At 32.9% G+C, this 19,932-nt stretch overlaps 2 protein-coding genes across 2 annotated transcripts; both read right to left on the bottom strand.

Moving 5' to 3' along the window:
• Positions 1-3,699: 3,699 nt before the first annotated feature.
• Positions 3,700-5,019, bottom strand: LOC111695889 (actin-5C). Its single transcript, XM_023465356.1, has one exon. The coding sequence runs from the start codon at positions 4,947-4,949 to the stop codon at positions 3,819-3,821; it is 1,131 nt and encodes a 376-aa protein (XP_023321124.1). The 5' UTR covers positions 4,950-5,019; the 3' UTR covers positions 3,700-3,818.
• A 914-nt stretch (positions 5,020-5,933) lies between these two features.
• On the bottom strand, positions 5,934-19,725 carry LOC111695888 (RAC-alpha serine/threonine-protein kinase). Its single transcript, XM_023465355.1, has 15 exons — positions 19,360-19,725; positions 18,160-18,220; positions 17,382-17,452; positions 16,993-17,101; positions 15,832-15,969; positions 14,748-14,875; positions 14,498-14,598; positions 13,827-13,923; positions 12,556-12,694; positions 11,933-12,008; positions 11,260-11,326; positions 9,484-9,561; positions 7,798-7,909; positions 7,474-7,576; positions 5,934-6,341 (listed from the first exon to the last, which is right to left on the bottom strand). The coding sequence occupies exons 1-15, from the start codon at positions 19,626-19,628 to the stop codon at positions 6,274-6,276; spliced, it is 1,617 nt and encodes a 538-aa protein (XP_023321123.1). The 5' UTR covers positions 19,629-19,725; the 3' UTR covers positions 5,934-6,273.
• Positions 19,726-19,932: the final 207 nt, after the last annotated feature.

Raw genomic sequence — 19,932 nt, 5'->3', positions numbered from 1 at the left:
TAGATAGTTTCTGGTTTACTTACTGTAATTTCCATCTTAGAAATAAAGATAAATTAATTTCGATGCTTCTTGTTTTACTTCATATTTTACTTCGATGGTTCGTTTTTAATAATTTTAAAAGGCGAGGACTGGCGAGGACATGTCGTAGAGGTTTCGTGAAGATAAGAACTATCGAGGTTGCGTGATTCCTTGGAATTCGAGGTTTCGTTATTTTACCAAATACAAATATTAAATCAGTAAAATGGAGCATTTTTGATGTTTTAAGATTCTTAGTTTTTTTTGTGAGCCAAGTTTATTTTGTCGTCATGGCATAAAAGAAAGATTTTAAGCATTTTATTATTTAAAAAAATAAAAATTGGACTTCATTTTCTCTCAAAGTGCACATTTTAAAAGCACACGCAGCATTGTAAATACTTGTTCTTTAAAACAAAACAAAACTTTAATTTTTATTCCAGTTAATTTCCTCCTAGTACTTTAATTACAAAATTAAATATATTAAAATATATACAGGGTTACCCACAAAAGATGAGACTGAAAAGCAACTTGAAACGTTCTTCAAATGACGATCCCAAGTATAATGAGGTATTTCAATGGCTTATTTAACGATTTGTCAAATAAAAAAAAAGAAGTTTATTGTTTTGGGAATCATAAATATAAGGAAACAGAACAGTATAAGTTCTGTGCAGTCGTCTCTGTAGTCTTATCCTTTGTAGGTAACCTGCATAATGTTGTTGACCATAAATTTACCTTCTACCCCACCCCCCACACATTATGTCGTTTTTACCAACCTCTCCTCTCGGAGAAGTCCAAACCATAGCAATACTCCGGCAATTTCTCTGTACTCCGACAAAAGAAAAACATCAAATAATGAAACCTTTTAACTAAGTGAATAATTAAATCCAAAAATATCTTTGCAATCCATAGTAATTTTACCTAAACAATCAAGTTTCTTATTTTCAGAAGTCTTATCCAAATGTTTTTTTTAAACTTACCCACCACTCATCACTCCTTAATTACCCCCAAACACACCTAAATAGTAAGTTTATTTTATTAAACAGTAAAACAATGTTACACCAATATTTATTTTATTAAACTGTAAAACAATGTTACACCAATATTTATTTTATTAAACAGTAAAACAATGTTACACCAATATTTATTTTATTAAACAGTAAAACAATGTTACAACAATATTTATTATATTAAACAGTAAAACAATGTTACACCAATATTTATTTTTTAAACAGTAAAACAATGTTACAACAATATTTATTTTATTAAACAGTAAAACAATGTTACAACAATATTTATTTTATTAAACAGTAAAACAATGTTACAACAATATTTATTTTATTAAAATGTCATATTAATATTTATTTCCACTAAAACTGTAGTTTTATAGGTTTGATAAAAATTCATTTATTGAGACTATGGAGTAGAGGAGCCATCAACCATCAATTAACTAATCAACGACTCCCCGCTTAAGTTTCAACAAATGTATATAGTACAGTTTTACTAGAATTAGTAAATTTTGTTATTGAAATAAAGCATTTGAAAGTACACAAGCGTGCATAAGTACAGGATTATCCACACAGGATGAGACTTCAGAGACGACTGTACGGAATCTTAACAGCCTTTAATCTTAAATTGATGCTTCTCGGTCGCTGTGATTTAAAGGAGGGAAGCTCACAAATAAAAATTTGATGAGAACTTTTTTAATTACTTCTTAAACACTATGGTTAAAAACAAGTGCTTTATAGGTCCAAAAAAACATGTTTAGGGCTACAAAAAGCATAAGTGGTTTAGAGTGGTAAAATCAAAGCCTGAAGTCGACCCTGTCTTAAAAAATTGATGCAACATTTCAAACCAGGCTGAATCTCTGTGCTAAAGTTAAAAATTAACTGTGTGCATTCTTTGCCAAATCATTTAATACATTTTTAAAAACACATATCAAGAACCACGGACAAAATATTTAACCTCTGGTTCTCCAGAATTAAGGAGTTTTAGGTCTTCATTACAGTCTCATCCTTTGTGGGTAAACCTGTATATAGGATCTACAGATACCGGGGGATAGACTCGAAAAAATGTGACACAACACAATGTAGTTTTTAGTGTGATTGGAGTCATTATTCGTTAAAGTAACTTTTTGTTTTCCGATCCTTCCATTTGGTGTAAAACTACACGAAAATTCAAAAATCTCTCATTACACTAAAATATGTTTAAGAATCAAAAAAAAAAATTTTTCATAGAGAGTATTCCAAACTCCAGAATTTTGAATAATCTGGAAAGAAACTTGAAGAGAGGCTGCAACATTAATTGAGAAAAATTAAAAAAGTTTATTTATTTTCTCTAAAAAAAATATTTGAAAAAGAAATAATAAGAATTATTCCTTGTTTAACGGTAACAGAGGTTTTCAAATATAGGACACTTAGTTTTACACCATATGGAAGCATCAGACAACCAAAAGATGATTAAACGACACCTGCCAAAATGGAAAACTATATGCTGGATTACATTATCGAGTTTTTAATGATATCAAGGGCTTCTTAAAAACCCTAAACCTGAACATTTTTGCAAAAAAACTCTCAAAAGTTAAAAGTTCGTAATACTCATAAAACTTGGTTCAATTGGCCCAGAACCTTCTTCTACCAGTTCTAAACTTTTCTTTCATATATTTAAAAAATTTGAACTATGAACTTTTTTATATCTATTAATATTTTTGATAAATCTTTGAAAATATCAGCATAAGTAATGGGTATTGAAATGTTCATCAAACACTGAATATAAATACGCCGAAAACGTAAAAATCAGTTAAAAAACAAATTACAGGCATAAAACTGATGTCTAGTCCTCCTAACCTTAAAAAATGTTTTATTTTGCCTCAAATCTTACAAATAGACCATGATCTTTAGTTTTTATACACGCTTGCGCTGCCCTATTTTCAAATATAAAAGAGATATTTCTTTTTTTTTAAGTTCAATGAACAATTTTTACCGCATATAGATCTTTAACAACTTTTTTATATTATTTTCTTTTGTTTACTTTGTAATAGGACAGATTATCCATATATATAAAAATGTTGTAATCTCTGTTTGTTGGTCCGATCATAACTCAGGAACCCCATGTCGACCGATTTGCATCAAATTTTTATAAGGGAACTCGGGAGAACCACAGTAATGTTCTTAGCTTAGGTTTGGTATTTTAAGTTTAGTGGGTCGACCTTTATAGGAAAAAATAACTGGGTTCGCAAACTAGTTGTTAAATAAAACAGTTTAGTGAAGCAATAACGCAGTATGCACATTGCACAAGATTGCTTAAAGCCGATTTGCTTGAGCATATAAATTAATTTCGATGAGTTCGATTAAAGCAAATTTTGCTTTAAACATTAGTTTTTTTTGACTTTTTGTAGGATTGCAATTGTATGAGTCATGCAACATACAAAAAACATACAAAATTTCACAATTAAAAAAACGTTTGTCAATGTCAATGTTAATCCAGTCTGAAATTATTGTTTATGCATGCTAAAATTCTGTTCGAACATTGTTTTCTTTATTTTCTATATATTTAATTTAAAGAACATTGCAGAATATATCTAATATTTATGTCTGTAATGTTCCAAATTGTGTAAATGGAAAAACAATAATTCTGAGACGACTTATTTCGTCTCGTATCTCTCTTTTTCATTTAACATAAATAAGATTGGATTGAATTTTTTATTCACATTTCCTATTTAAAATTTTTGATCCAGTACAGTTAATTTCATATTGGAAAAATAGTACAGTAGGTACAGTGTTGAGCAGTTGGTCAGAATTAAACATTTAGAAGCACTTGCGGTGAACAATGGAGGGTCCGCACTCATCATACTCCTGCTTGGAGATCCACATCTGCTGGAAGGTGGAGAGGGAGGCCAGGATGGATCCTCCGATCCATACGGAGTACTTCCTCTCAGGGGGAGCAATGATCTTGATCTTGATGGTGGAGGGAGCCAGGGCGGTGATCTCCTTCTGCATTCTGTCAGCGATACCGGGGTACATGGTGGTTCCTCCGGACATGACGGTGTTGGCGTACAGGTCCTTACGGATATCAACGTCGCACTTCATAATAGAGTTGAAGGTGGTCTCGTGGATGCCGCAGGCCTCCATTCCGAGGAAGGAAGGCTGGAAGAGGGCTTCAGGGCACCTGAACCTCTCATTACCAATGGTAATGACCTGACCGTCGGGAAGCTCATATGACTTCTCGAGGGAGGTGGAGGCAGCAGCAGTGGACATTTCCTGCTCGAAGTCAAGGGCTACATAGCACAGCTTCTCCTTGATGTCTCTGACGATTTCCCTCTCGGCGGTGGTGGTGAAGGAGTATCCTCTCTCAGTCAGGATCTTCATGAGGTAGTTGGTCAGTTCGCGACCAGCCAGATCCAGACGAAGGATGGCGTGGGGGAGAGCATAACCTTCATAGATAGGAACAGTGTGGGAAACACCATCTCCGGAATCCATGACGATACCAGTGGTACGACCGGAAGCATAGAGGGAGAGGACGGCCTGGATGGCGACGTACATGGCGGGCATGTTGAAGGTTTCGAACATGATCTGGGTCATCTTCTCTCTGTTGGCCTTGGGGTTGAGGGGAGCCTCAGTCAGGAGGACGGGCTGCTCCTCGGGAGCAACACGGAGCTCGTTGTAGAAGGTGTGATGCCAGATCTTCTCCATATCATCCCAGTTGGTGATGATTCCGTGCTCAACGGGGTACTTCAGGGTGAGGATACCTCTCTTGCTCTGGGCTTCATCTCCAACATAGGCATCCTTCTGTCCCATACCAACCATGACACCCTGGTGACGGGGACGGCCGACAATGGAAGGGAAGACGGCTCTGGGAGCATCATCTCCAGCGAATCCAGCTTTGCACATGCCGGAGCCATTGTCAACAACAAGAGCAGCAACGTCCTCGTCACACATGTTAGAGCTGATGTATCTGCAGCTAACGGGAGTAAGATCAACACTGATAACATAGAATGCATCCTCTCTAACTTTAATAGACTTACACTCTAATCTTTGTGTCAGAGCCAAGAAAGCGATATATGTCCATATATGGGCAAACTATTGTGAGAAAGCTGACCCCAACCTGACCGTAGGGTTCAGCTTCGAGCAGGTTCTCTAGGTTCTCCAGAGTATAGGTGGGAATATGAGATAATAAATCCTAGGAGAGAGGGGAGAACAGGCTTACTTTACTTCATTACCTATAGGAGAACAGTAAACACAATTATCATAATTTACATAAATCATACTTTTAGAATTATTTTAGTTTTTAATAAATATGAACTAGGGTTTGTCTATGTCTAAAAAAAGAGAAATAGGCTAGGAAAAGTCTAAAAATAAGGTTAAATCTATATAATAAAGCTATTCGGTCTATATACATAATAAATATATATAAACGGCCGGACAAATCGGAATTTTTGAGGGAACCCTGGGGGGTAAATTAGGAAATCAAATTCATTTTTATCCAAATTCGAAATCTTTTATTTTTTTATTTCACGGGCAACGCCGGGCACTTTATCTAGTAATGAGTATAAAGGGGTAAACATAGAATATTATATTTATTATATTATAGAATATATTAGCAGAAGAGTAAAAATGTTTTCGGAGGCGAAGAATCTATTCATTCATTTCAAATTTTTATTTTGGTTCGTCTGTCTGTTTGTTTCTATAAAACGTCATAACGGCCGAAATTTTTGTAGTAACTCATATCACCCAAGGGACGGTTTTTAATCTATCAATGAAAACGAAGAAATCCATGAAATTATGATGCCGTTATTAATTCATAATTTACGAATAATTGGTTACTACAATAACCAATAACCAAGCGATAAGATTGCTCTTAAAACTTTATCATCTTGCATCCTGCAACACATTATTACTGGAATTCATCAATTACACTTTAAATGAAGTAAAAAATGCAATTTATTGTATATTGTATCAGAAAATTAGGCACTAATTATACAGAGAAATTGTCACTTTTTTGGGGAGTTTTGTAAGAAGATTCGATTTCTTTGGATTTACACATTTTACAATTTACATAATGTGTAAATAATATTCAAGACTTCTATACTCTATATGGCGTCATAATTAAGTTATGATATTTTTATCTTATTACAATATTACAAATATTTCAAATTGCAGAATGCAGAATTGGTGGTAAATGATATAAGATAACATTTTATCTAAACAAAGTCGAATTCCGTAAAACAGCAGATCAAGTTCTAAGCCTTGGAATCTTTTACAATCACATGGACAACTCCATATCTCTCGATGAATAGCTCTGACTCCAGGAGTACTTCTTGAAGTAAATATCTAAAACAATAATATAGCAGACAGGGTTACCCACAAAGGTTGAGGCTTCAGAGACGACTGTACAGAATTGTTACTGTCTATTTCCTTATATTCAGGATTCCTTGCAACTGTAAAATTATGTTTCATACTTTACCAAATCATTTAATAAGCCATAAAAAGATCTTATTCCAGACAGAAAACTTAATTAAACATCAGAATCGTCATATTTAAAGATTTTGAGGTCGTCTTCACAGTCTTAGTGCATTTGTGCAGTAAACTGCTGTATATATGTTTATGACAACATTTATATCAAATTTACTTGTCCTACTGCAATTGACCCAAAAACTTATGCCTCACACATTTGTTCAGTATTTCAGGCCCAACCTAGTGAATTTTCTTAGGCATTCATCATTTTAAATTTGTCGTTTGACGGTTTGTTTTTGAATTTTCTATTTTTACTTTGGTAGATTTTTAAAGAAGACGACAATCTAGCCAATTTCCCATTCAAAACCTAAAATCGAATAGTTTCTAGTTTACAGGGTGTCCCAATAAACATGGGAATTCAGTGACGAATTCGATATCGTCTTTTTAAATAATTCTTTGATTTAGGATAGTGATACCTACTGATAAAGCTGTAATCTGTAAGAGTTTCGTCGCTATGCTCACATTTTTTATGTTTTGACTGCATACGGTTGTACTTAGTAAAACAAGAAAATTGCAGTATACATACAGAGTAAACTTGTTCATCTTGCGAAGACATTACAGACACATCTTTGCAACGTCTTTTACCGTTTTCATAAAATAAACTCTAGCAGACATAATAATATTACGGCTTTTGAAATTAGGTATTACAAAGCTAATTCATAACAAAGACGATATCGAATTCGTCACTGAATTCCCATAAATTACAAAATAACAAGGTTCTCTGTTATAGCTCTGCTTCATATTTTTCTTTTTAATATCTAACTCAATTTATATAAACTGAACAACCTTGGCATTTATTTTGGTGAAAAGATGTGCACATAGAACAAAGCACACGCACTGATATTTTAAATAACCATGAATAATAAAAATTGATTCATGATAACTTCAAAGTCGTCTTTGACTATAGAATTAACTTGCGGAATTCAAACCGTGCATTTTCTAGAACTACCTGAGAGGTTACAGTGTACAGATGAGGGGTTTGTCGGAGTCATGTCGGTTGTTAAAGCGGAGAATTCCGGAGCTACATACGGGGCATCAGTCTCATCTTTCACCTAGTTAATCACCGTGCAAAATGTCGTCGTCATTTTAACAAAAAAATCATTATCATATGCATAATTTTTAGTCTATAAACAGGTTAATATTTTTAATTTTAACTAAGAATTTCAGTTTGTTAAATCTGAATCTCGTCTTTTATTAAAAAAAAAGATTTATAAAAAATCCTCAAAAAAAAATACAGAATTTATATATTTTAATATTTTACTGGAATATCAACCTGAGGTTTGAAGGGTGGGATAAGTTTTCTTTTCTCCAATAGGTTCCAGTCAATGTCAGAGAAGAACGGAGAAATCATGATTTCCTCAGCATCTCCCTCCCCTGATCCCAACCTAAACACGGAGAAGTTAAATCGTCAAGGCCGGGTCAAAACCATCTAAATCTTTCTAATACAGGGTGTCCCAAAAAACATGGGAATTCAGTGACGAATTGGATATCGTCTTAGTTATGAATTAGCATTATAATACCTAATTTCAAAAGCCATAATATGATTATGTCTGCTAGAGTTTATTTTATGAAAAGGGTAAAAGACTGTAAAGATGTGTCTATAATGTCTCTGTGAGATGAACAGTGAAGACGGACAAGTTTACTCTGTTTGTATACTGCAATTTTCTTGTTTTACAAAGTACAACCGTATGCAGTCAAAACATAAACAAACAAAATGTGAACATAGCAGACGAAAATCTAACAGATTAAAGCTTTCTCAGTAGGTATCACTATACTAAATCAAAGAATTATTTAAAAAGACGATATCGAATTCGTCACTGAATTCCCATGTTTATTGGGACATAATTTAAATAATATTGTTTTTTTTTTATGATGGTTGGATAAACAAATTTTGACCCTAGAAGAACTTCAAAGAAGTTTCACAAGTTATATTTTTGTTCAACCCACCTTCATTTTCAACATAACAAATGATATAATTCATGTTAGGGGGACATATATTCAGCCTGCTTATAGCAAGTTTCATCAATTTTTAAGACAGGGTCGACTTTAAAGTGTCGCAACACCTTGGACTTTGATTTTACCTCTCTAACTCACTTATACTTTTCTGTCGCCCATTAGATGTATATTGTATATTTTAGCACTTTAACGAACTTGTTAGCTTTGGTTTTAAAAAAGTTATTGGCAAAATTCTCATAGAGTTTTGCTTGAAAGCTCGCAACCTTTGAATCACAGTGAGGGACAGCCAGCTTTCAGTGGTTTTGTATATGCATGAAAACGTAGGATTAAAAATAATACATATCCGGAAGGTACCAGAAAACTATGGAATAAATGTCGTCTTTGGTCTTTCTCAAGAATAAAATACGTCTATAAATAATTAAGGCACATTTAAAGAAATAAAGAAATCCTTCAGCGTCATTTTGTATAAATTAAAGAAATAAGGACCTAAGTTAATCATTTCCCTGTTTATTGGTTACTGCATCTTATGTTACATTCGGTTTATTAGAATCATAATATATATATATACACAGTGAGAACCAGATCACTGTGGAGTAGGAAAACGACTTTTAGACTCAAGTACGGATTTTCCATAGTTCAAATGATTTAAGCTGTGTAGTAAACTGTTCATACATAGACCTATTCCACTTAATAAGGATTTTTAAGCTATTAGAAAAAATATTTGTTTTGTAACACCAACAAATACACATAAAGATTGCTAAAATGTCGTCTCTAAATAACAACAGTTTTCAGGTTCTCACTGTATCTACGATGTATAATGTATATTTGTCACATATTTGTGCGGCCTCATTATCAGTGCTTTACCGTAAGTGCGTTTCTTTTTAAATTCAGAGAATGTTTAAAAATGTTGTAAGCTAATGATAGGACACGTTCCCTGTGCAATCTTTCTTATTTTTAGTTAAAAAATATTTTTTTTCTGTCGACAAATTGATGATAAACCAACCTATTTGTGGAATCTTTCTCTAGAAGTCCAGATATTAGTTCCTTCAGTTCTACACTCAATATACTGGATTTAGGAAACCTGAAAACAACTACAAAATTCTAAGGAATTTTCAAAGATTTTTTGAAGATTTTAAAAAGAAGTTTTAAAAAAGTATAGAGCATCAATAAAAACAACCTTCATTGGGCCTAGGGTTTCCATTCGCAAAACTTTTGCGCAATTTTTGCGGAACGAAACGCAAAATTTTTCTTTCTTTGCGCATCAGTTTTGCACGAAAAAACAACAATTTGCGCAATCATTCGCAAAAGTCATTTCGCGCAAAATTGCCCTTTTCCGCTTTTGCGAAACTCAAGTTTTGCGCAATTCCGCAATTTCGTACCAAAATCCGAAACAGATTGTCCAGTAAAAGTCTCGACAATTTTAGTTTTGGACATGCATATTTCCTAAAAGTGGATTCTTCAGGCATTGGTTACTTTCTTGCATTGTTTTATATGAGATTATAAAGATTTCAGAAATTTGATTAAAAAAATTTAAGAATATAAGGAAGCAACCAATTGAGTGTAGTATAATCGTTATCATACTCGTATGTTAATATTTTTTTATGTATGGAATAAATCTTCAGTTGTTTAATTCTAAGCTTAGAATATCAATTTTTGACAATGTGCCTAAAAAGTTACATTTTGCGTAAAACTTGCGGTTTTGCGCAAATTGCGCAAAGCGCAACTTTCGTAAAAAACATTTCCGGTTTTGCGCAAATTGCGCAAAAAAATAGCGCAAAACCGCGCAAAACTCATTGCGTTTCATGCGCAAAAATAGCGCAAAAGTTCGCAAAAAAAATTTGCGCGAAAATAGCGCAAATTTTGCGCAAAAGATTTAGCCATTTCGTGGAAACCCTAATTGGGCCCATGTAACTACAATTTAACCCAGAACTTGGGAAATCGGAGACACCCAAATAATTTATAAAATGTCCTTTTCACAATTTTTCAATGTTTTTTTTACTATTTTACCTACACTTCAGTAATTGTAAAGAAAATTACGGGAACAGTTTTAAATGGCTCCATATAATTATTTAATAAAAAAAACTAAATATATTCAGCAATCCATTATCAGGAGGTTCTGAGAACGATATTTAAAAAATTCTCTCGATGTCTCCCGAAGTTCCATGGGTTTAACTGTATGAAAAAAGGTATTAAATGGACATTGTACTTGACAGAGATAAAAATTTAAAAAGTAAAGGTCTATCAGAGTTAGAAGAATAGCTTAGAATGCATGTACATTTTAATCCGGAACAGAATCCTGGATCCAGATCTAGCTCATTAATTTTACTGCTTTGCCAAAACTTGTCTGTCCAACGAGGGGTTATAGAAATAAGTCAACACATGTTGAGCAAACGTTTTTTTTTACATAATTAGGTTGATATTTTGCCCCCTGGACCCGTGGATTCGCATAATTTCGCCAAATATTAATGTTATATTAAAATCGTATAATTTGACTAGGTTGGTCGATTCTCTGAAAAATGCGCAATTCAGTCCATTCTGTTAAAACACTTTTCAATTGAATTATGGAAATTTTTTTTTAAAAAGTGGCCGAGAACATTTTGAAGGTTAAAATTGGCATTTTAGAGCAAAATGTTTCATCAACGACAGCCCCATTTAGGGCTACGTGGAAAAAACACTTCTTTGAACTAAAAAATGACGTTAAGTATGCGAAAAAGCTAAAAACAAATATTTTTCTAAGCTGCCATGTTTTGTCTTTGTCTGAATAAGTTTATGAAGTTGCCTTAATTTCTCCTGGAAGATAATCTTAAACATTTCAGCTCTTTTCTCATTATAGAACGGTAGTTCTCCTTAACAAAGCGTATACATTATTTAACATATATTCGTCTGCAAAAATGTTAACATTTTTAACTCAGAATAAATAGGGTTACCACAAAAAATGAGACATCAGAGAGGAACTGCAACCCTAAACTTCTTTTTTCTTTCCAAAATATTAAATATATTATTTAAAGACTATATTCCACCCTCAGATCATTGTATTTAAAGAGTTTATGGTCGTTATTAAAGACTTGGAGAGAATCAAATCCCTGAAAAAGGATTTTAAAATCCGCAAATCAATATTGTTGATCCAGAAAAGACCTACTCATCTTTCTCTCCTTTTATGTCCTCATTATTCATTATGTTTTTATATCTAGAAGCAATAAATGTACTTCTAAAGTCTCATGTTTTGGAGGTAACCCTGCATATTGGTTAAATAAGTTCCAAGATTCACAGTAGTACCCTTTAAACCATACTGACTTGCGGAATTATTCAGCAAAGACAAAGAAAGTAATTGTCAGAATATAACACCTCTCAAAGAGAAAAAAAGTTATCTTCCCCATTCTTGCTCAGAAAAAAGGTTTAAAGGGTACCGTTGTGAATCGGACATGTAATTTTTAAATATATATTTATATAACCTGTGGCCATCTCATAGATTACAACTCCTAAACTCCACCAGTCAACTCCACGCCCATATTCACGCTTCACAAACACCTGTAGAATGCATTCGTAGGATCAGGTGTTTTTAAAAACAGATTCAGTTCTTCACAACACAATTTAGACTTATTTTTATATATTAACGTTTACTAGCTTGGGAACCCAGGTTGCCCAGGGTAGTTACTCCAGCGGTTAATCAGGTATTTTTCCTTTAAAAATCTCACCCACTCTCAACTTAGAATCTCAAAACTATCTCACCCACTCTCAACTTAGAATCTCAAAACTATCTCACCCACTCTCAACTTAGAATCTCAAAACTATCTCACCCACTCTCAACTTAAAATCTCAAAACAAAACAATTCCGTGGTTCTCCCGAGTTTCCCAATCAAATTTGAGGCAAATCGGTCCAGTGGTTTATGAGTTTAGGTCGGACACACAAACAAACAAACAACCACCCAAACAGAGATTATTATTTTTTTTTATCGATTAATGTATGAGAGAAAATGCTTAATAATAAATAATTCAAAATGTTTACTTTAAAAAGGGGCAATTAACATCCTCGAAGTTTATTTAAATTGAAAACGTGATTTATATTAATCCCCACCTCCGGAGCCATATAAGCCGGAGTACCGCACATCGTCCTTGCCAGTCGTCCTTCGAATATATCGTCCTTGCAGAGTCCAAAGTCCACAATCTTGACGTGTCCTTGTGAGTCCAGCATTAAATTCTCTAACTTTAGGTCCCTAGATTAGATTTAAATTCATTTGAAGAATATTATAAAAGTTAAAAAATTGGGAAAATCCCACACTATGTTTGATTAACTAAAGGGAACATGTATTAATGAATAATGATATGCTACAGTGAAACCCTTAATAACGAATACATCGGAAGAATTTATCAAATGTCGTCTTGACAATTTTTCGATGAGTTTTATACTATATTACGTAAATTTCAGTATTTGTGAAAATAAATAAATAGCCGTTAATATGCAGGAACAAATTTAAAGAGTTCCATATAATCATTTAATTAAAAAACTAAATATCTGCAACATTCCATTATCAAAAACTAAAGAATACGACATTTGATGAATTCTTTGGATGTATTCGTTATTAAGGGTTTCACTGTATAAGAATTGTAACTCTGTTAATTAAAAGCTAGAAGAATTATATTAATATTAAACTAAAAAGTTTAAGAATTGTATTGTTTTTTTTATAAAAAGTGATAATAATTGTTTTAATGTTATAAAAAAGTTTTAAGTATTGTATTGTTGTTATAAATAAAAGTTAGAAGAATCGTATTGTTTTGTTCATAAAAGTTAGAAGAATTATGTTGTTTAAATAAAAGTGGGAAAAATTGCATTGTCGTTAACATAAAAAAGATAATGAATAGGCTATTGAGTCCGCCTGCTGCGGAAAATATTATTTTATATATTGTGATTAAAAATTAAATTCATAAATATTGTTTTTATGCAGTACTAAATGATTTGATTTCATGGTTGTTATGGTTCATTCTTTATCAAGTCAGCCACCACATGGAAGTCAATATCATGGATTTTTAAAAATTTTTGCACACAGCTAGAATATCATGAGAAAACATCAATCTCTCAATAACTTAATTTTGTTAAATAAGATTAAGCTAATTCAAACGCCATTTAATATTAATAAGTAAAAGTTAAAAAATTTTTTTTTTCAAATGTCATTAAAGGCTAAAAAAGAACGATTTCTAAAGTTTATGATAGATTAGGATTGACTTAGTTATAGACCTATTCTGGACCTTGCACTACTACTATGATAAACTTTGGGCCTCGCACCACGTCTTCTAGGAATTTAACTAAGCTTCTCCTTGGACAAAATAATCTACCTGTAAATAATCTACCTGTAAATAATACCACGCTGATGAAGGTAACCTAGAGCTAGAACAATCTCTGCTCCGTAGAACGCAACCCATGGCTCAGGAAACTGATGCAACCGTCCTAAAAATCATTAATTATAATTTAAAATTCTTATCAGGCTCCAGTGATTAGAACCAGTTTTGATGGAAGACCACCTGAAAACCCCATTCAAGAAACAGCTATGATACAATTTTTTAGAAACTATATGCTTCATTAACTCCCCACATTCATATATAATCCAACAACTCACCACCTATCTATAATTATATGCTCAAGAAACTCCCCACCTATCTACATGTTCAAACAACTCCCCGCCAACATCTATGGTAAAACAGTTCCCCACCTAACTATAACATGCTGAAACAACTCCCCACTTACCTATATGCTCAAACAACTCCCCATTTACCTATATGCTCAAACAACTCTCCATTTACCTATATGCTCAAACAACTCCATGCTACCTATATGCTCAAACAACTCCCTCCTACCTATATGCTCAAACAACTCCCCACCTATCTATATCCTCAAACAACTTCCCACCTACCTATATGCTCAAACAACTCCCTCCTACCTATATGCTCAAACAACTCCCCACCTACCTTTATGCGCAAACAACTCCCCACCTACCTATGTCCTCAAAAAACCTCCCACCTACCTATATGCTCAAACAACTCCCCACCCCCCACGTACTCCATGACAAAGAAGACCCTGTCGTCGTTGTTGAATGAGTACTTCAGGTTCACCAAGAACGGGTGCCTAAAATAATAAAAATTATTTTAAGAAGTGGTTTTAACTTTTAATTTGATATGAAAAATATAGAAAATGCATAAGATACTTTAAGCTGGGTAAGTTATTTTTAAAATCAAATACAGATATTTTTATCAATTGTAACAACAAATGTTGACCTAAGAGATTGAAGAACTCTGTTCTCCGTCCTGGTATGCTCAACCTCGTCCTTCTCCAGGATCAAGGACTTCTTCAGGATCTTCATCGCGTAGATGGTTCTACTCATCTTCTCTCGACACATTACAACCTTTATACCAATCAAGATATAGGGTTTCCCACGAAACATGACAGTAGCTAGACGTCTTAAAAGTCGTCTTAGATCTTTGAATTAATTTGTGACATTCAGTCGTCAGCCTATAGAATGAATGTTGAAACAATAATCACAAAATTCTCCTATTCCTGGCATTTCCAAAATATGGTCGCCTGAATTTCGTTCAGATTTTAATTTTTTAAAATAAAACCAAAATTGTCGGAATCTGAACGAAAGTCTTAGTATCTCCAGTAATATTGAAAGTACAGAAAAGGCAGACCACATTTTGGAATTTCCACTACTAGGGGAATTTTGTGATTATTAACTTAAGAATTTTACTTCTAATATAAGGTTTACGAATAAATGCCACAAATTATTTCAAAGAACAAGACTACTTTCAAGTCGTCTTGCTACTGTCATGTTTTGTCAAACCATTGAGAATTGAATGTATACAAATCAAGATATGTTAGATTATTGAGAATTGAAATAGGGAATTAAAATATATTAATAATTATTAAAATATATATTTGGCTAAACCGATTGCCCATTTTTTATAGTATCTCATACAGTGAAACCCTTAATAACGAATTCGAAAGAATTCATCAAATGTCGTATTCTTCACTTTCTGATAATAGAATCTTGCAGATATTTAGTTTTTTAATTAAACGATTATATGGAACTCTTTAAAACTGTTCCCGCATATTCATGGCTATCTATTTATTTTCGCAAATACTGAAATTTACGTAATTAGTATAAAACTCATTGAAAAATTGTCAAGACGACAGTTGATAAATTCTTCCGATGTATTCGATATTAAGGGTTTCACATAACCCCCTGGTTCATGGTAACCAACGACTAGAAGAGTCTTCACTGGATATTATAGTCTCAAATTGCTTGACAAGGAGGACGACATTTTACATCAGATTAGAACGAATTAAATCAAGCAAACTCACCTTTCCAAATGCGCCTTTCCCCAAAACTTTCAGGATTTCAAAATCCTCTAGGTTGACCTTCTTCTGAGGACTTCCAACATTTACTCGAGCATCTTCTGTTCTTGGTTTCCGGCAATTCTCTTCCAATGCGTCCCGGACCTGGAATTAGATAAAAAATTAATTTTTAAATGAGGCACTTGACAAATGGACTACAATGTAATTCATAAACAATCGAATTTTCTCTAGGAAAAATAAATATATATAATACAGTGGAACCCTTAATAACGAATACATCGAAAGAATTCATCAAATGTCGTATTCTTCACTTTCTGATAATGGAATGTTGAAGATATTTAGTTTTTTAACTAAATGATTATATGGAACTCTTTAAAACTGTTCCCGCATATTCATGGCTATTTATTTATTTTCGCAAATACTGAAATTTACGAAATATAGTATAAAACTCATTGAAAAATTGTCAAGACGACATTTGATAAATTCTTCCGATGTATTCGTTATTAAGGGTTTCACTGTATACAAACCCAGTAATTTTTTGTCAACTCTTAGTACTTTTTGTAAATTTGTCTTCTATAATTTAAGCAAGTTTTTAAATGAGGAATAAAGGTTTTGAGTTGAACACAAGAGTTTAAACTAGAATATTTAATAAGCATAAAAAGTTATGATTATTGAAAATTTTTCAATGAAATTATAGTTTTAGTGGGAAAGGTGTAGCAAATATCGTAGGAAACCTTATCTGTATATAAATTTGGCTTGTCTGTTTGGGTGTTTGTTTGTTTGTCTGTCTGTTTGTATCCAATAAACGTCAAAACGGCTGAACCGATCGGGCCCAAATTTTTTGTGGGACATCTAGGGACCCCAGGGAAGGTTTATGAATGATTGAAATTTTAAATATTTGTCTCAATCAAAATTCGATCGTCATTAAATTTTTAAAAATTTTGAAAATCCAAGAAATTTTTTGTGAAAATCCGCGAATTATTTTTGTTTTGTTTTACGATGTACACAAAGAGAACATGTTCACAATTAATTTAGAAGATGGGCGCGAGGCGCCCTCTAAGGCTAGAAAGAAGGGCGCGAAGCGCCTTGAATTTCTAGTAATTATAAATCTGAACATAGTGGCAATCAAATAATTATTATTTATGTACATTTGTCCCGTTTATTTACCTGTACAATAAAATGAAACAACTCATCTCTTGCTGTACTCTCTGCAGTACATAGTAGTCTCTCTACGTCAGTATCCATGTACAGGCCTCGTATAACCAAGCAGTTCGGCCTGAAAATATATTGGAGATGTTTAAATACAGCCACTGCCAGCGTCACCACACTAAATTTATTCTAAAATAAAAAAAAAAACATTTAACTACAAATGATTTATCATCAGAATAATATATAATAGCAATAAGCTTTCGAGAATTAAGCAAACAAAATGCTTTAGTTTCATTTTTTACAATTCGATCTTTTTATCAACATCATTTATAAGTTTTTTCAATGAAAATCAATATTGAGTTACTTCTTCTACAGAAAGCTTATAATAAAAAATAATTTTTTTTTACCTGGGTTGCTCCGTCCTGCGCACCTGACAACCCCTGATTGTATAACAGTTGAGAGGGAAGTCAAGTTCCTCCTGCCACAGTACTTTTATTTTTTAACGTGACTAACATGTCTTTGCACGCTTATAAAACATTCATTTTTTCATTTATTTATAACAATCATTTACGTACAGGGTGTCCCACTAAACATTTCGAAACAGTTTTTAAAAACAAATTGCGACAAAGTTTGTTTGGATGGAAGGGATGAGCAAAATAATGTATTCATTGATAAATTAACTACTTCTGTTGTTATTCATTGTTTTCGTATACGTACTGTACACAGACCCCTTAAACTCTCTGTAAGAAGTCCTTTTCTGCTACTTTTCTACAATTTTTAAGTCTGCAGAGGAGGCACAACGTCAAATTCTCTTTACAAAAACATCAGATAGAAAATAAAAGCAGTACTTATCGATTTCATAATTCAGTTAATTTAGTACACTGCCCCTTTTCGGTATAAAACAGCCATTCCCGTTAATAGCAGACCATGGGTCTAAATTTGTGTTAGTCTTGTGTTAGTCCCGACCAAAGATATTTCAAATGCACTGTGCCTAGTTTAAAACATGTCCCAACAAAAGATAATTCGAATGCACTGTGCCTGAAATGTTTTTAAAACCTGTCCCGACCAAAGATATTTCAAATGCACTGTGCCTGGTTTAAAACCTATCCCAACACAAGATAATTCGAATGCACTGTGCCTGGTTTAAAACCTGCCCCAACAGAAGATATTTCAAATGCACTGTGCCTGATTTAATGGTTTATTCTTATACCCCAACAGTTCTCCGTCAGACAGCAGCATAAAGTACCTAAGTGATATTAAAATTGGTGTTTCCGGTTATTACAGTTGTCAAAAATTCATCAGGATATTTGTATCCGATGTATAATATCATCATGTGGTGGTGGTATCCAAAATATCAATTTGGTAAGAAAATACAATTTTGAACAAATATCTATATCGGCTACCATATTATAGGGTAGACCTGAAGAGTTTAGAATAATCCAACGATTGTATTTTCTGCATGCAATAAAACTGAAATTTTGCCACAAACTGAAATTTTCTAATCCTTATATCTCTGCAACCGGATGGTTCAAATCTAAGATATTTCAAACTTAGATATTTGTTATGACAGATTTCAAAGCTTGAAATATCTAAGGTCTACGACATTGGATTGCAAAGATATAAGAATAAAAAAATTTGAGTTTGCAGCAAAAACTCAATTCATTTAATTTTAGACAATTAACATTTTTTAACAGATTCAAGTTTTTAAATCACTTAAAACTAAAATTTTAACTAAAATCTAATTATTGTTTTAAAGGAATTGAGTTTTTGTCACAAACTCTGATTTTCTTATCCCTATATCTTTGCATTTCAATGTCGGAGACCTTAGATATTTAAAACTATGAATTATTTTAGATCAAATAATGATAGTTTGAAATATCACAGGTTAACACCATCAGGTTGCAAAGATATAGCGATTTGAAAATCAGAATTTGTGGCTAAAACTCAGTTCCTTTTAACTAAAATCTAAAAATTGTTTTGAATTTTAACTAAAATCTAAATATTGTTTTGAATTTTAACTAAAATCTATATATTGTTTTGATTTTAACTAAAATCTATATATTGTTTTAAATTTTAACTAAAATCTAAATATTTTTTTGATTTTAACTAAAATCTAAATATTGTTTTGATTTTAACTAAAATCTAATTATTGTTTTAAATTTTAATTAAAATCTAAAAGTTGTTTTGAATTTTAACTAAAATCTAATTATTGATTTGAATTTTAATTAAAATCTAAATATTGTTTTGAATTTAACTAAAATCTAAATAATGTTTTGAATTTTAACTAAAATCTAAATATTGTTTGATTTTTAACTAAAATCTAAATATTGTTTAAAATTTTAACTAAAATCTAAATATTGTTTTTAATTTTTACTATAATCTTACCGTTGTCTCCAGTTTTTCCAATGTTCTCCGCGCTTTAACACAAATCCTTCCCAAACTGTGTTTGCTCCAAGCTCACCCGTCCTCAGCTCAACCTCTGTATCACCAATCTCAAACGTCCTAACTCCGATCCCAACATTCGAGTTCGATCTTCGAGCAGTAGCAGGCCCGAATTCGTAGTTCAGGATTTCTGAATCTGAATCTTCTCCCATATCGGAGAACATCTGCCCAGGGTCCAGCGGAACCAGGATACCAGGAAGGTTCTGATCCATGATTAAGGTCACCAGGAGTCAGGAGAACAAGTTGGATAGATCACTGTAGGTCTGAGAAGTGATGTTGAGGAACTGTAGGTTCAGGTGAGTAATACTACGCAGTAGAATGGAAACCAGTATCCTGAGCGCTTTACTACTGTCTCGTGTCTACTCTACTGTACGGAGAACTGTGAGTCCCCATTTCCCCAACTCTCAGCTCTGCGGGTTGGACCTGGAGAAATCCATGAGGAGGTCTTATCCCTCTCAGCTCAATCCCTCCCGGAAAGAAGATTTAAAGTAGGGAGATTTAAATCAGATTTCTTCC

This window comes from Eurytemora carolleeae, unplaced genomic scaffold (genome assembly GCF_000591075.1).
Source record: "Eurytemora carolleeae unplaced genomic scaffold, Eaff_2.0 scaffold142, whole genome shotgun sequence".
Classification (NCBI taxonomy): Eukaryota; Metazoa; Arthropoda; class Copepoda; order Calanoida; family Temoridae; genus Eurytemora; species Eurytemora carolleeae.
The sequence above is the reverse complement of the archived record's forward strand: the minus strand, read 5'-3'. Positions and strand labels throughout refer to the sequence as shown.